The 16739-nt window shown below is 38.2% G+C and overlaps 1 protein-coding gene across 1 annotated transcript; it reads right to left on the reverse strand.

Moving 5' to 3' along the window:
- Positions 1–153: 153 nt before the first annotated feature.
- lima1a (LIM domain and actin binding 1a) lies at positions 154–15184 on the reverse strand. Its single transcript, XM_043224702.1, has 11 exons — positions 15034–15184; positions 12545–12688; positions 11355–11397; positions 9388–9720; positions 4672–4729; positions 4287–4393; positions 3589–3666; positions 3160–3205; positions 2996–3039; positions 2752–2885; positions 154–1766 (listed from the first exon to the last, which is right to left on the reverse strand). Exons 2-11 carry the CDS (start codon positions 12664–12666, stop codon positions 806–808), a joined length of 1926 nt encoding a protein of 641 aa, XP_043080637.1. The 5' UTR covers positions 12667–12688; positions 15034–15184; the 3' UTR covers positions 154–805.
- Between the last annotated feature and the right edge of the window lie 1555 nt (positions 15185–16739).

Here is a 16739-nt window from a genome sequence, read left to right on the forward strand (position 1 = left end):
TATGGATTGAAAATAAATGCCATATTAAAAAAATAATAATAATAATAATTGAAAAAAGCTAGTTTCATGCCCATTTACCTTGGAAAAAAATATATATATATATTATTAAATACCTCTGTAACACTAAATGTAAAATAATACTCTCATTCCAAATTTTGTAGTAGTAAATTTATTTGAAACAAAAGTATTCCAAGAAATTTGGTCCCATGATAAAAAGTGACATTTAAAATAGTTAAATACAATTTTGCAATAAACTAAAACATTTAAAGGTTGCCAATCCTATTAAATGTGGTGCAGCGGGGGTGTTTAACCTCTAAAGTACATCCAAGTGCATTACAGTAGTGATAGACCTCTTGTGTGAAATAAAGATGGGTGTTTGAATTAAACACTAAGATTGGCCTAATAATCAAATTTAATTCTTAAAGCAACAGCAACATTTTTTTTTTTTTTTTTTTTATTGTTAGAGATGCAAATTTTCTGAAGTTGGAACAGCAGCTGAATAAAATGTTCCAGCCTGTTAATATATAAAACATAGAAAAAGTACCAAACGAATTAAAATTTCATAAAACTAGGCTTGAGGAGACGTCTGAACTAGTGCATCATCATCTAGACTAGAGAAACCTTATGAATAACCTGCCAACTACTTGGTTTTCCGTTCATTTACATTGATAGGCACGTGTATAAGCTGAAAACATGAAGAAGACAAAACTGCACGAAAGACAGACAAAGACCCACATGAAAAGACTACATGAAAATACGCTGGTGCTTCTGGGAAATTAAAGTTCAGGGACATCTAATCTATCACTCAGACCACATCATCCTCGTCCTCGTCCTCGTCGTAATAATGGCGATTCCTCTTAATGAGGTCCTCCACAGAAACATCAGCTCTGTCGTCTTCAGCTTCTTCTCCATCCCAAAATCCCACATCTTGCGAGGCTTGGTTCTCCTCTGGGTCCAACCCAGACTCGCTCTCGGGCGACGATGAAGGACTGTTGTCCGGTGAGCTGCATTTCAGGGAGGAAAGGTCCTCTTCTTGCGCTTCCACTTTCTCCTCCTGTTCCATCGTTTCCTCGTCGCGTTCCTCCTTGGTTTCTGTTTCACCTTGTTCCTCATCTTCTGATTGGTTGTGTTCGGTCATGTCTTCGGAAGAGATCACCGTGTCGGTGGTGGAAGAAACGGGTGACATTTCCTCCTCCGAGCTTGGCTTCTCGATTGAAGGAGATCTTTGGCAAATCTTGCTGGTTTGAGTGACCGGAGCAGAGCTGAAGATGGAAAACGGCTTGCTTCTCTCCTTGAGAGAGACGCTCCTGCGAATCTTTGGGAGATCAGATTGGTCTGCGTTGCTTGATACCGTGTCGCCCTCTGGAGGCCATTTCGGGCGGATGGGTTTGATGCCACTGGCCTCTGTAGATCCACACACCTGGCTTGCAGTCTCGTCCCCTTCTGACTGTGGAGGCCAGGATATTTTGAGTCGCCCGGTCTCCAGTGGCTTCTCCAACCTCTCAGAGGTGGCCTGGGTTCGGGTTTCTAAAGTGGCCTCAAGCACGTTAACTTTTACCAGCGAAGACTCCTCTACTGTTGGGCTGGATGTGGTTTCTTGAGGTGACAGCTTCACTTGCTCCTCGGCTCCTTCTCCTCTCACCTCCCAAAGCTCTTTGTGGGGTCGGTGGCCAAATCCCTCATCATAGTTGCCCTTGGCTTTAAACAGCTGACAGTAGTGCGGCTTGCAGTAGACGTTGTTGTGCAAAGAGGCGTAGTTCACCAGACTGACCAAAAGATGGCGGCAAAACATAGCGAGAGATTAGAAACAAACCAACTTTTTAAAAAAAAAAAAAAAAAATTATTTAAATACAGTCCTGTCCTAAATTGCATTCTAGATCTTATTACTGGAATAAAATAATGGTCAGAAAATATTTTGATGACAAAAAAAGTTGACGACAGGAAAAATATAATGACATGACTTTTCCAAAAATTCTATTAATGAATGTCACCTTTGTAACCGTAAATGTTGTAGGCTTATTGAATCTTCGACATTTTTGATAAAAATGTAAAAAAATCCACAGCTAATACTTATTTAGTGAAATCTGAATTAACCGACGTTTTTTTCTGACTGGAAAGCAGAGCGTTTGAGTCGCGCGCATTCGCAGTTCAAAAAAACTGGCGGGAGCAGCTCGCGATAAACGGACAACTAACGCAGGTAATTTGAAGAGCATTTCTAGCTGACCATTCAATTCCTCCTATAAATATAATAATACAAATCACAAAACTTGAAGGAGCCGCTTTTGTGGACGACGACGGAGATTGGATATGAAACCTTCAGAGGCTCGTATCTCCATATCGGTAAGTTACCGCAAGTACACAAAATACACAACATACTGACAATGAGATACGAGAATAACAAACATGTTATGACATATATAGTACATATAACCTATATAGTTAACTTATTCAACTAAACCTACCCTAACGGTCTGGTCTGTAGTTGCAAATTAATGAGAATTAGTTGATATGTAGTCACAAAGTTATAGTTAGAAGAATGTTTACTCTGTGGACTAAACAACCCCAAAAAATACTTGATTTAAAAAAAAATAATAATATGATAAAATACTAATATATTTTTGTCAGTACACAAAAATAAGCTAAGGTAACACTGGCCTGTGCAGGGGGTGGGCAAACTTATGATCACCTTTCTCCATGAACTGACAAATGGGACACAAGTGTTTCAGGACAGGATCAGGGCCATGTCCTCACCTGAGTTTAGTGTTGCAGTAGGCACAGCGGAAGCAGGTGTTGTGGTAAATCTGCTGATTCGCTACGAGTTTCTCTAGCGGGTACACGGTCTTAAGGCACATGATGCAGGTTTCACGGACAGGCAGACGGAACATCTACAAGTGCACAAAAGGCAGAAGTTAGAAATGTTTTAGAAAAAAAAAACAAATGCAGGTATAAAACTAAAAAAGGTCACTAAAAAGGTCATTATTGATTGAATACTCACCCTAACAGTTTTAGGCTGGTTTTGTTCAGGACTTATAACGGAGCCTGTAAAATGAGAGAAGGTGTTGGCGTTTCAGCAAAACTCTCTCTAGAGGGCGCTGACTTCCAAGTGACAAAGAAAATTCGCTCATGGTTTGTATGCAAGCGTGAATGCAAGAGACTCACCATTCCTGTCTGAATTGGGACTTTTCATAGAGTTAGATTCAGAGCCCTGCGGATAGAAAGAGATCTGATTGAGGCTACAGTGCTAGAAACGATACTACTTAAAATATATACATTTATATAATCTGTTGCATTAAAAATTAAACTGCAGCTGTAACCCCTTCTGATTTCATAATGTGACATCTGACTTAAACCGGATATTCATTAAAAATGAAACGAATGGGAATTGACTGCATCATGAGAAGCAGGAGGACGATTGGAGTCAGGTTGGGGAAATAAATAAAATATGGAAGGGATTCATGATGTCATCCAAAAAAGAAAGGCAGGTGTGGGGCAAGTTGTTTGATAAATGATTATGAAGACAAAAAAAAATGTGTATGTACACAATAAGGCCAGGATCATAAGCAGATAGGGTCAGTTGTCAGTTCTCACCACATCAGGAGACACTGGCGGCACATTTTCCTTCTGCTTCACACTGTGACTGCGGACTTCATTGTCTGCTGGTTCACTCTGCCAGATCCAGGAACACAAAAAGGGAAAAGGTTATCTTTGTGCATGTGCTCCTTTAAAGGAACAGTTCGCACAAAACTCATTATCCTCCTGAAGGCATTCCAATCCTAAACTTTAGGATGTAACACAAAAAGATAACCTTTTAAAATGATTGCGTTTTGCTATTTTCCCATGGAAATGCAAAATGAAGACTGAAATCATTAAAAGATCCCATAAAATAGTCTGTGTGGCCCTTGACTACTTTAACTAACTAACTTCTAGAAAAGCCGGCTAAAATTTGTCATTCTCTGACAATCCTGAAATCTGAATAAAATAGATGAGTCCAATTCATACATTAATTATTAAGATGGGTTTTATGAACAGATTCAGCGTTCCTGTTCATTTTTAATTGGAAAAAGCATGAAAAAAAGCACTTAAGAAAGTCATTAATACGGGTTTGGAACAACATGCACACATGATGACAGACTTCTCAATTTGGGTTGAACTATCCCTTCAAAACAGATGCAAATAGAGTCATGTCAGCAGAACGACTGAACATTTGCATGTGATGAAATCATACGGAGCGATAGTAACCAAGGGAGTGTTTATGATGAAGTGGGGTGGAGGGGGTTGTCACTCACAGTGGGGGAGGAAGGGAAATCGTGCTTGGTCACAGCTGCCTGGTACATGGCCATTCGGTCCCTAAGAGGGGTGGACTCCACCATTTTGACTCCGGAGTCAAGACTTTCTGTGGAGAACGGAAGAAAACGAGTCCCGATTGGTCAGTGGGGTCTCTAATAACTCAATTAAATACAATGGGGAAGAAAGTATATGTGGGACGAGGTCAAAGTAAGAATGGGAAACAGGAATTTCCACAGAACTGCCATCAGCACTTTCCAGAAAGTGGACTCATACAGTGTTGCAAAAAGGAAGCAGGAAGTTCAAGATGTGAGATCATGTAACTGAAAACATATTGTACAAGATGGGTGTGTTTGGGTTTAGTGCCGGGTGCGTTTGATTCTGTACCTTTATCGTCCATGTTCTCTGATCCACCGTCTCCTGTTTTCCCAGGTTCTCTGGACACCTAAATAGACAAAGAAATGTGTGTTAATGAAAAGTGCTAAGCATGGAAAAGGGACAAAGAGAGCATTAAGAAGAAATTGTGACTAGCCATTTGACATCTATTTAACTACTTGAACGGGAAGCATTTCAAGATTAAAACAGGATATTCAATTGTGATTTCATAGACTTTAAAAGTCAGACACAATGCATATTTGTTCTCATTTCCATGTCCTAGTCCTTGACTGGCTAGTTGCTAAAGCATTGCTAGATGTATTCTGGGTGGTTGCCATGATGTTAACATGCGGTTTCTAAGGTGTTCTGAGTGTATTTAGCCTGTTACAGTTGGTAGGGTGTTTCAGATGGTCGCTAATTGATCTGGGTGGTTGCTAAGGCATTGCTAAATGGTTGCTGGGGTATTCTAAGTGCCATGGTGTTCTTATGTAATGTTTAAGGTGTTCTAAATTGTATTTATGTTGCTTTGGGGGCCTCCAGGAACATGGTTGAGAACCACTGTTTTAGATGGTTGCTAGGGAGTCACTAAGTCGCACCTAAGGTTTTCTGGGTGTTCGCCAAGGCATTGCTAAATAATTTCTGGGTGTTTTTTTAACCACAAACGTAAATCTCTAATACATTCTGGTATTTCAATATGGCTGTGTAACAAAGCCAACACAATTTACCCTTTGCAAAGACCTCCCTCCTTTGTTACTGTTACCATGTCTGACAAGCCATGCCACGGTCCACGTTCTCACACAGTGAGAAATACATTACGGACTAAAGATAAAACTAACAGACAAGACAGAGCAGGTAACTTTGTTAATGAAAAAGTCTCCGCTTTTAACTTGTCTTAAGATAAGATATTCAAACAATAAATGCCATTTTGTGTCTCTTTAATGTGACAGTTTTCTGTATCACCTCAGTTTAAGCTTCCTGAAAAGGGTCAACTGCTTCTCAAAACTTGCCCAATCAAAAATGTCAATCATGTTTCAAAGGAAATGGAGTAGCAAAGTTGTGTTCTGGGGGCTAATAAAAATTATGTTCTGAGGTGTGTTTCCCCAAAAGTAACTTAATTCTGCAGGATAATTTTTTCCCCCTCATCTGTCGGCTAGCAAAAAGCCTTATTCAATGCAGGACAAAATTACACCTTAAAGTTTAACACTCTGGGTAAGGGGTTTGTTAAAATCCCCCAACCCATGAGCTGAAGTAATACTTCAGTAAACGGCACCAATTAGCAAGGTGACAAGAGACATTTAAAACCATGACAGCAGTGTTTAAACATGTCTCCTTCTCTGGCAGACCAGCTTCTCCACTGGCATCAATAATCCTCTAATGAGCTCTGAGAGAGCCGTGGACAGACACCAGCGTCTGGCTTTACTGCCACAACACCACCAGCACACACACAGCACAACCGCTCTCATGCAATTCTACACCCATCGGACAGAGACACATGGAGACCAGAAACAACCCCCGTTACTGAGCCCACAACAGTTTGAGACCCTGTTGATGCGGCTGATTTGTACGAGATACTAGATAAAATGAGTCATAACGGTTGATCCGTAAACTTTTCCATAAATTATTAACTAAAATCACTGGCAACATTTGTAAAGTTCGGCATCTGTTCCTGCTTGCTCACAATAATTTAATATAATAAATCTAACAGTTAAATGAAAGATGGGACAATACTGTATTTCTTTATGTAGTGATATTACACGTTAGCTTTTGTTTCAGAATATGACACTTAAAATAAAAGCATTTACTTTTCAAGTGCCTAGCAAATACGGTCCTACAACAGTGCGGTCAACCCCAGGACAAACACATCCTCCAAAAAGTCTGCTGTATCCATTGTCATTGTTCTCAGCAAAGCAGCACGACAGGAACTAAAACTGACCATCATTCCACCCAACAGAGAGTTTCCACATGTAACAATAACAATATCGATCTCAAAGCCACGTGCCTTACCTATTTAAAATCAGACAGACAACAACGGGCGGTCCGCCGTGATTCCTGGAGATTTACAGAGCCGAGTCTGTCTGCCTAAAGCCCGGCAGTGCTCTGAGAGCAGATTAGAGACGGTGAGCATGCCAGTGTTTTGCTGGCAGCAGCGGGAGGGACGGAGAGGGGGAGGGCAGAGAGGGTGGGGTGGGGTAGGCAGCTGCTTGAACCTCTAAATCCAACAACGGGGCTGAAACCGGCCCACCCCCCAATCGTGGATTAGCCATCAGAAACCAGCCGGCCAGGCATCAGTGCAGCGTCTCCAGGCTGGTGTGCCGACACCAGGGGAGCGGGAAATAAACACAGTACAAAAGGCAAAGGCGGCGCAGCCATAGGGGGCATCAGCCCAGACAAAAGACCCTCTATTAATCCAAAACACACAAAAGATGGAACATCTGAGCCACGGCCTGCCAGAAATCAGGAGCGTCCTTATGTTATCACAGGATAAAATCTGAGACAAAATAAAATATATACACATACTATATTTATCAATGAGCAAAACACACTGAAAAAGTGGCAAAAGGATGATATTTTGCAGCCTTATGTAATATTTATGCAATATTTGTCTATACATTTACACACTTATTACTTGATTATTCTGTTATTATAGCATACAGTAGAGCTGCTATATTGTTATATGAATATTTTTTTTTATTGAACTAGATGACACACACTAGACGGTAAAACATACGCGGAAGTCTAGATTCTTGTGAAATGTGTCCACACGTCATTACATATCTGGAACTTCTTTTTATTACCCGTTTTTCTCAGCACTTCATTACTCAGTTCAGCTCTCAAAGTAGCACAAATTCAATATCCTGTAACGTGAATTATGTAGCAAATTAAAGAATAAATAAAAACTGCTGGAGGGTTAGATGATAAATGCAAATAATTTCAGTCAGTTTCTATCCCTCATGACCATCCCTCAGGTTAAAGGAGAAACGCTTGGCTTTGATGGGAGCGGAGAGCCTGAACCCTGCAGAGATCATGTGGACGTTTATCTCATGACATCAGCCCCCCGGTGAGAACAGCAAAGACTTTCAATGAGTGCAACCTCATCCCTGTTTATTGATGGAAGTGTCTTTTGAGAGGTGAGGAGTTAGAGTTTAGCTCGAAAAATGTATATTAATTATTCATCAGTGTACCTACAAAGTCAAAAATGTCATAAAAAGCAAAACAAATGTAGTCTGCTGCAACCGAATCACTGTGTTGAGTTGAAGTGAACTCAAGAATCAAATCAGTGCCAAGTGTTCTTTTGAGTCATTTCGTTTTAATGAAATGTCTGGTTGGACTAAACTATTCACAGCTAACTGAAAGTTTGGATTAGGGATAGGGGAAAAGTCTCTAACCTCAATAAGAAACAGTGATGCAAGAACCACTAACTATGGTGTGAATCTAAGTTCATTGCATGCTGGGACGTTTTAAACCACTATTGATGCAGTGGTGACAGTACAATGGGAAAAATGCATTCAGTTTCAATCTTTCCCTCTCCTCCACCCACGCTACTTCAAAACAGCTTACTCTTTTGCAGATAAAACGTTGGCCTTCGCAGGCCGTGGAACAAACAAGAGACACCATTGTGTACGGTGAAATCCCAGTACATTTTGAACACACATCCTTTGAGGAAAAAAATTCAATTAAGGAATAAAGCAAAATGTCAGACGAAGACGAGGCATGCCTGAAAAGACACCACAAGAATGTTCCTGTCATCTTCAACCACACAGACTAGCAGAGAACAATAGATCTAAGATTCAAAATCAGTGGATCTTGTTTCAAAAGAAGCTCCAGTAAAACTAGACTTCCATATCTTCTGACAAAATTTAATACAACAAATGTTAGAGTGTTGTAGTTTTTTCTCACTCCATGTGTGAACTATAAGAGAAGTAATGCTATAGAATTAGCAAGCAGCACTAACATTTAATGCAAGGTTACACAACACAAGTTAACAATAGTGATGATCCTGCAGGCTGTTTCAGATCAGTGAACCTACAGAAACAACCTTAGACTGGGGAAGCACCCGTGTGTCTTCATGATCACAGACCATGTGACTCGCAGCATGACCAGTCTTCTCTTGAATGTTTTGAATACAAGCAGAACAGACATATGCATCACTTAAATATACTTTAAGGGGACATAAGAGTCGACATACTACTGTACATACTAGACTTACTACAAACACAATTGTCAATCACAATGTCACAAGTCACAATGCAAAACATCCTAGTTCAACCTGAACATATGAATGCAAATGAAGAAATTATACTACCATTCAAAAGTTTGGAGTTGGTAATATTTTTAATATAAGTCTCTTACGCTTACCAGTGCCGCCATTATTTGATCAAAATTAGTCATATTCTGAAATATCATATTCTGTAGTACAACTGTTTTATTTTAATACGTTTCAAAATGTGAATTATTCCTGCGATGCAAAGCTCAAATTTTAGCATTTTCAGTGTCACATGATCCTTCCGAAATCATTCGGTCCAAGAAGGTCCACTGTTTTGGTCCAAGAAGTCTTAAATAACATTAATAGGATGTAAAAAAAAATAATTATAATTCTAAAAAGTGGGAGGTTGGGCTTTTAAATTGCATACGCCCTTTTAAACCGAACACACTTTCAGTTCATTCACACATTGACAAGATGCCCAATTAAGATAACACGCACCAATTTAGATAATTATTTGTACTTACATTGTTGTGAAAGGTCTCGCCTTTCTCAAACATCATCTTCAGACTGTTGAGAGGCACTGTGGGCTTTTCGATGGGCATGTCTCTCTGCGTCCACTTCTCCATCTCCTGGTCGCTGTCGCTCAACAACTGGGTCTCTGTGCCGTCAACAAGCTGGCCGTCTGTAGACTCCGGAGAGGTGTTAACAGCGGGATATGAAGGCTGTCGCTGATGGTTCTCCTGCTGTCTGGAGTGTGTTTTGGGTTCTGGAGATGGAGGCGTTTCAGCTGGTTGTTCCCAGAGCTGCTTTAGGACACTCAGATTGCCGTTGCGCGAGGAAGGAGTCGACTTCTCCGACTGTAAAGAACAAAGAGACTGTCAGTAGAGCGTTCACTCCTGGGGTTTCTCAACTTTTAAACTCTCTTTCTTGACAGAAGACAATCCAGAGTCTGACTGTACTGCGCTATTACTATCGAAACTGAAATACAAATTTAAGTAACAGTATATACAGATTTAGCCATTTCAGTCTTAAGTTTTAATTGAGACAGGTTTAAAAAAATACTAATAAACACATGATTAAAAATACATTACTGACTGAAAGTCTCCAGGGCTTTTATGACAGGATTTACACAGAAAATCCATCACAGAAAGAACAAGGAAAGGCAATAAGCAGATATAAATGATTGAGAGCATTTTGTCAATATCTGGATTAGTAGCGATTGGCTAAACAGAATCATTGTTAGTCTGCTAGGAAAAAAGGTTGACTACAAAAGCTTCAGAAACCTGGCAAATAAAAGGAGTGGCTCCCTCAGATTGTGCTGGTGGAAATGAGGGGGGAAGAAACGCAGCACCAGATGCTAGTCTTTAGAAAATATCTGCATGAGGGAACTGGGCCAAACCCCCTTACAACAGGATAGACGAACCAGGAAGAACATAAAAAGGGAAGTAGTGACAGGAAACAGGGAAAAAAGAAAGTTTGTGAAAGATATTTAGGCACATATCCAGCTTGTGTAAGCGGTTAACATTTAGTGCTCAGTTGAACAAAGGCTATTTTAAAAAGTTTATCTAACAGTTAATGAAATATAAATTGACAAAACCAGACTTTAAATGTAGTATAATAGAATCAATTTAGATTTTATTATAATTTAGATTGTAATTTAGTGCTCTAAAATGATTAAAAGTTGTTTTCAGTGTGTGTGTGTGTGTGTGTATGAAACATTTAAAAAAAAAAAAAAATACATAAATGTTTATATATTAAATATTTATGTATGATAGAATTTATATGAAAATAAATAAGTGCTAAAATATTTCAAATTCTGAAACATATTAATTACAAAGAAAAAAAAAGTACTCAGCTTAATTTCAGAACACTAAAGACTGAAAAACTATCCTTTTATCACTAAATGTAACCCATATGGTTGTGATGTGCTTGCATGCAAAATTTGACCCTAGTTTCTTCTCTTTAATGCATGCTACAACAGCTCACATACTTCTGGCTTATGTTAAGAGGTCTTCTGGAGTCAGCTATTCAAATTCCAGACAATTATGAGGCCTGACACAAACACACTGAACGAACTTTCAAAACAATGCAAGGTATTCCCACAATGGGGCAAAACAAGACAAAAAGTTTAACAAAACATCAATGCAAAACCTTTATAACACCTAACAGCTGCATTCTTTTTCAAACACAGTCATATAGTTAATACCTACATCCACAAGAGTATCATCCAGATCATCCTCATTCCTGCAGATCCTGACAAACTCTTACACCATTTACTGAAGCTTCCTCGTAGTTTTATTCACAAAGAAACACTACCATTCAGAAGACACAGATTGACTGGACCAGTTATGTAAAGCGCATGGGTATTACCTGCAGATTAAGTCTAAATAGGGATTGAGATAACTGGACACTGAACACATGCGGGTCTAAACAACAACAGCGGTAGTATAAAGATAGCTAGATAATGAATAGCAAAGTGCTGAGAACTTACTTTTTTCTTGTCTGAACTTGTTTCTTCTGCTGCCTTCTGGTACCTGAGAAGAAATAAAGAGGAAGAGTCGTTCACTAAACTTAAACTCATGAAAAATAGCTAGTTTCTAAGAATTACAAAAAAAACCTGTCAGCAGAAGCTTGACTTCTCTGTTCTGAGATGTACGTCCTTTTATCTGCCTAAAAATATTTAAAAAGTCATTTCTGGTCATTATTGGCCTCTAGTGGTCGCAAGATATACACATGCAAAAGATGAACTGGACTGTCTTGATTTTGTTTCCTGTTTTTTTTTTCGGCATGTTAAAAACAACTTTAAAAAATTCCCAACCACTGAAAGCAGGACTTTCATCTGGCTTTCAAAAGAAATCCACATTCAAACTAATACTTCGCTAACCCTTCGCTCACAGTGATAAAGATAATAATCATAGTCCTGCAGGCCTGAACAGAGGCAACAGCCGATTACCAAACGCATGATTTCTATTTGCCCACACCTATCACAGGTCAGTAATCAGATTCGAAACCATTTAATCCTTTGCTTTGAATTCTTTAATGCTCACTAAGCCAGCTGGCAAATGTACAGTGTTTGGGATGGTGAAGTTATTGAGGCAGGTGTAGAAGGCAAGCCAAAAGCAAAACGCTGGAAAAGACATTAGAAAATCTGACAGGAGATGCACTGGAACAACTCCAGATGCTTTGAGAAATTCCCCCTCACGGGAAATACACTGACCGAGAAGCTTCTAATGAGTCGGGCGGCAGTAAATCAAACACGTACGCTTGAAGTTCAATATCTGAGACCAGATGAGGAATTCAGTATGGAACTTCAATCTGATGTTTCTAAAACAAGAAATGAGTAAGTATTGGGATTCTCACAGATCAAGAACCGAATGCTATTAATCTAGTTACTTAGCGTGTCATTTGTAATTAGATTAAACTGTATTAAATTTAAACTTTTTGCAGCTGCTGACAGCACCACTATAGCATTTGACAGCACTTTCTGCTGATGAACCTCCTCGGTGTTAGAGCAGAGGTCTGAACATCGTAAACCAATTTAGAACAAAGCAGCAGCTTTTAAAAAGGTTGTTAGAAACAAGGTCTAAAGAGCACTAAAAGTGTGCAGAAGTGAAAGCAAATTGGAGAGTTAAAAGACAAGAGGGATTAGTTTAAGATACGCAAATGCTGAAATTTGCTTACTTGGAAAATCTCTCAGCAATGGCCGTGTTTTTGCCTCGCACGCCTACGATGGAGAGCTCCTTTGCTGTGACTCGCAAGGACTGTGAGGACCACTGACCGCGATGAAATGAACTGACTGCCATCTTGATGCCTTCAGTAGGATTTCTGTTGGGACATTAAAATATTAAATAATAAAAATCACTTTGATTATTATATAACCAGTTTTCAACCGAGACTCTCAGAAGCCCTTGCCGATATATGGAAATGTATATTTTAGTAACACTTATTAAACTTTTAAAACGCATTAAAAATGTCAGATGATAAAGTAACGAGTTTTATTTTTTTACTGGGTTTACATTAAACTCAGTAAATCCACAGAAGATCCATTTTTGCTTACAGTGAAAAGCGTTTTACACAACTAAAGAACATTTTATGGCTACAAAGAACGTTTTGTGCGTTGAAAAGCTACGGATGTTAAAAGGTTCTTCGTTGAATAATGAAATGCCAATAAAGCACATTCATTTTTACGAGCACACACACTAGAAATATGTTCTAAAGACATGGTTATTGTAAAAACTGTTAAAGGGTTCTTCGATGCCTATGCCACTCCTATTAATCTTAAATTTTTCAAAGCATAGATAGAAATGTGGTTAAAATAATTTTATTAGGAAACTAAATACCCTACAATCAGACATTAAAAAGCTGGCCCAATACAATGCATTGCAAAAAAAAAAAAAAAAAAAAAAAAGTACATTTCACTCAAGGCAATCTTGCGATTGCGCAAATCAAATGCGTCACGAAATCCACAATACAGCTGCGGGACATCTGAAAACAGGAGAAATGATTCCTTTCCCATATCACTCGATCGAGTCATCATTCGGCGTCAGTGCACAACACCTGTAGCTGCTCACCTGATCATTCAGGCGTGCTCAGACTCATGCCTGATATGACAGGAAATAGCGGAGCAATGCTCTTATCACATGATCTCATGCCTGTCATGATGCTTACAAAATTCACAGGAAACCGATCACCTGCGACCGCAACCCTCTCTCTTTACCCATGAATTCGCAGGCCTGACGTGAACAGACAGAAATCGTTTGGAAGTTATCCATGCGGAGATTAGAGTCAGAAATAAATTGTCCTCGGCGCAGTGAATTTCTCAGTAAAGAGCTATAATTAGGTTTAAATAATACTAATGCTAAATCCTAAAGTCAGCTAGCATTTTAACGATAAGCTATAGAAATGCATCGTTTGAAATATGTTCTCCCACGGTTGAGCGAAAGGCTTTGTTTTGGGTAAAAAGATGATTCAGAGTTAAAACGTCGCATCGACACATCATTACCTTAAATTACTCCACTTACATAAAAACCGTAAACAGAGTTTTGATCTGCTATGTAGCCCGTTGACTGAGAAAGAATCATATCAAAAGGAACCCATCAACGAGCTTTATTATGTTTTAATGCTGTGATAAGTCTACGTTTTCTCAAAGATCTCTCGTACTGAGACATTAGGATGTGACTCAGCAGATGAGACACTCTCTCTCTCTCTCATCTCATCCCGCATTTCAGGACTTCCTAAAAGTCAGCAAACTACAACCAAGGGCTTTCCAAAACTGCTGATTTGCTTCCAGTAGGCACTCATACGCGATGTGCTTCTGCTTAAATGACATGGGAACATTCATCAGATCAATTCAATGAAGCAGAAATATCACACTCAGGTCACAGCAGCATGCTTAGACAAGTCCACACTTTATTCCCAGAGGTCGGACTTACCTTTCTTACCGATCTGCTTTAAAATCACATCATCAGAAGGATGCCAGCATCTTTTGACCAATGAATTTTCAATATCCAGCAATTACAGTCCTTTTAAAATCACAAAAGGCGACTTATAGCTAGTTAAAATGCTTTTCAATATTAAGAAGTCATAGGTTTTTCAGGCCTATTAATATATATATATATATATATATATATATATATATATATATATATATATATATATATATATATATATATATATATATATATATATATATATATATAAATGAATCGCATTTCATTTTTAGGTTGCTATGGTTATTTTTGAATAAATACAAATAATCTGAAATATTTTGTTATTATACAACTACATTTTCATGACAACGGTTGCAATGCACAAATAATGCTGAAATGTATTTGCTCAGTTTACTTCGATTACAAATAACATTGAAAATATTATTAGGCATTCAACTACTTACAGCTCTCAACCTGTTTTACACACATTCATTTCTAAAAAATTAAGCATCTTGATGTATTTTGGGTTTTTTACGAAAAGAAAAGTCTTTTAAATTCATTTAGCAACTTCAGGGACTCTTAACAGAAACCTACGGCTGACAAGACCACTGAAAGCGATGCGAAAAGTGAGAAGCAGCTCAGTCAAACAAAACCATGAAGCATGCATTCAAAATGCAAAACATGACAAGCGTGTGTTCCCTCCAAACAAAGGCCCACGAATGAAATGAGATCTTTGCTTACTTTGAACCCGCAGTCTTTGAGTGGATGTGCTGATAGTTTTCTTGTTGGCTTCTCTGTCTGTCTTCTCAATGCTCTGAACACTCTGCCTCTGCTCACTCTCACATTGTTTGTGAGTGAGGAAATATACTGACTCCTCTCAGCCAATGGGAGGAGAGCTGCTTTGCACCTAGCAGGTAAGGCTCCTCCCACATCTGGGATCAGCCGTTCATCATCAGACTCTCAGCAGAACAGACAGAGTGAGTCAACAAGGCCTCTACTCAGTCTGGGAATCCCACAGGATTCCTGGAAGTGAGCAAAAGTCCCCGCCTCCACGTCCTGCTCATATTTCACCCCAAAATCAAAAGAAAAAATTCATTAAGACAATAAGGATTGTAAGCTGTGTGCAGCATTTTTTCTTCATTTTTTCCCCCTTCATCGGAGATTCCTGTTAAATTCTCACCTAATGTAAAATAAAAGTGTGGGAACACAAAGCAATGATATCTCTCAGAGGAGCCTGTTTAGGTCTTCAGGCAATGGATCAGTTTTTTAATCTCAGTCACATGGAAGTCTTGCTTGAGACTGCATTCCACAGTGTTAGATTATGCCTTTTATAAATATATATATATATATATATATATATATATATATATATATATATATATATATATATATCTCAATATATTATTGTATTATATTGCACTATTAGGTCTTTCCACATTTTAACTGCCTTGTTTTTCTTATGGGGACCAATAAGATTCTAATAAATATTATCCTGGATTTCTCATGCACTTTACTTCAGAAACTGTTGGTGTTTCATAAATGGAAAAATTATGATATCCCACTTTTTACTCAATCTTGTCATGCTGAGAACCAAGAGGGAAATATTAAGAGCGATATGGATTTTTTTTTATAAATATGAGAATGGGGACAAATATCACGAGCACATTTTTATAGATTTCAGTTAGGGCTGACAAACAATTAATCGCATCATAAACAAAGGTTTTAGTTATGTGATGTGTATATTTACTAAGTACATATAAATACAAACCTCTCCATGTATATTTAATAAAAGTATGTTACGTTTATATATACATATACACACACATATATATAGCATAAATTATATGGATATTTATGTAAATATTTTAAAAATATACACTGTAATTGTGTATTTATATACACAATAAATACACACAGTACACTTACATATATTATGTGAATTAAATCAATGATTGCGATTGCGATTGAACACACATAATTTCAATAAAATAATAAAAAATAAATGAAACAATAATGAATATAGATACTGAACAATAAAAATAACTTTTTGTAGCGAACTTTATCACTAAGGAAACGTCCTCATAGAATCACAATCAGGCCATGACATGAAGATGGAAAGAATATAAACTCTGATCATCTTATTTAGTAATATTTTATTTCTATATGCAAGGCAGATGTGTGCAGCAGCTGTCAAACAGCTCAGAAGGTGCACGCAAAAACAAAATGAGACAGAGAGGTGACTAGCGCAGAGCTCATTTCTTCATTACTTGGGTCTCAGCACTTTATCACTTCCCTAAGGCAGAATTATGATTTTGTCATCACATTCCCTTTCAAGACTCACTTTAGAGTAACTGATGAATAAGAGGTCAAGGGTCAGTTTTAACTTCAACGACTCAGTTCTCTAAAACGGAATAGAATTAGGTTAATTGGTATAAAAAAAATAAAGA

The sequence above is a fragment of the Puntigrus tetrazona genome, chromosome 23, assembly GCF_018831695.1.
Source record: "Puntigrus tetrazona isolate hp1 chromosome 23, ASM1883169v1, whole genome shotgun sequence".
NCBI lineage: Eukaryota > Metazoa > Chordata > Actinopteri > Cypriniformes > Cyprinidae > Puntigrus > Puntigrus tetrazona.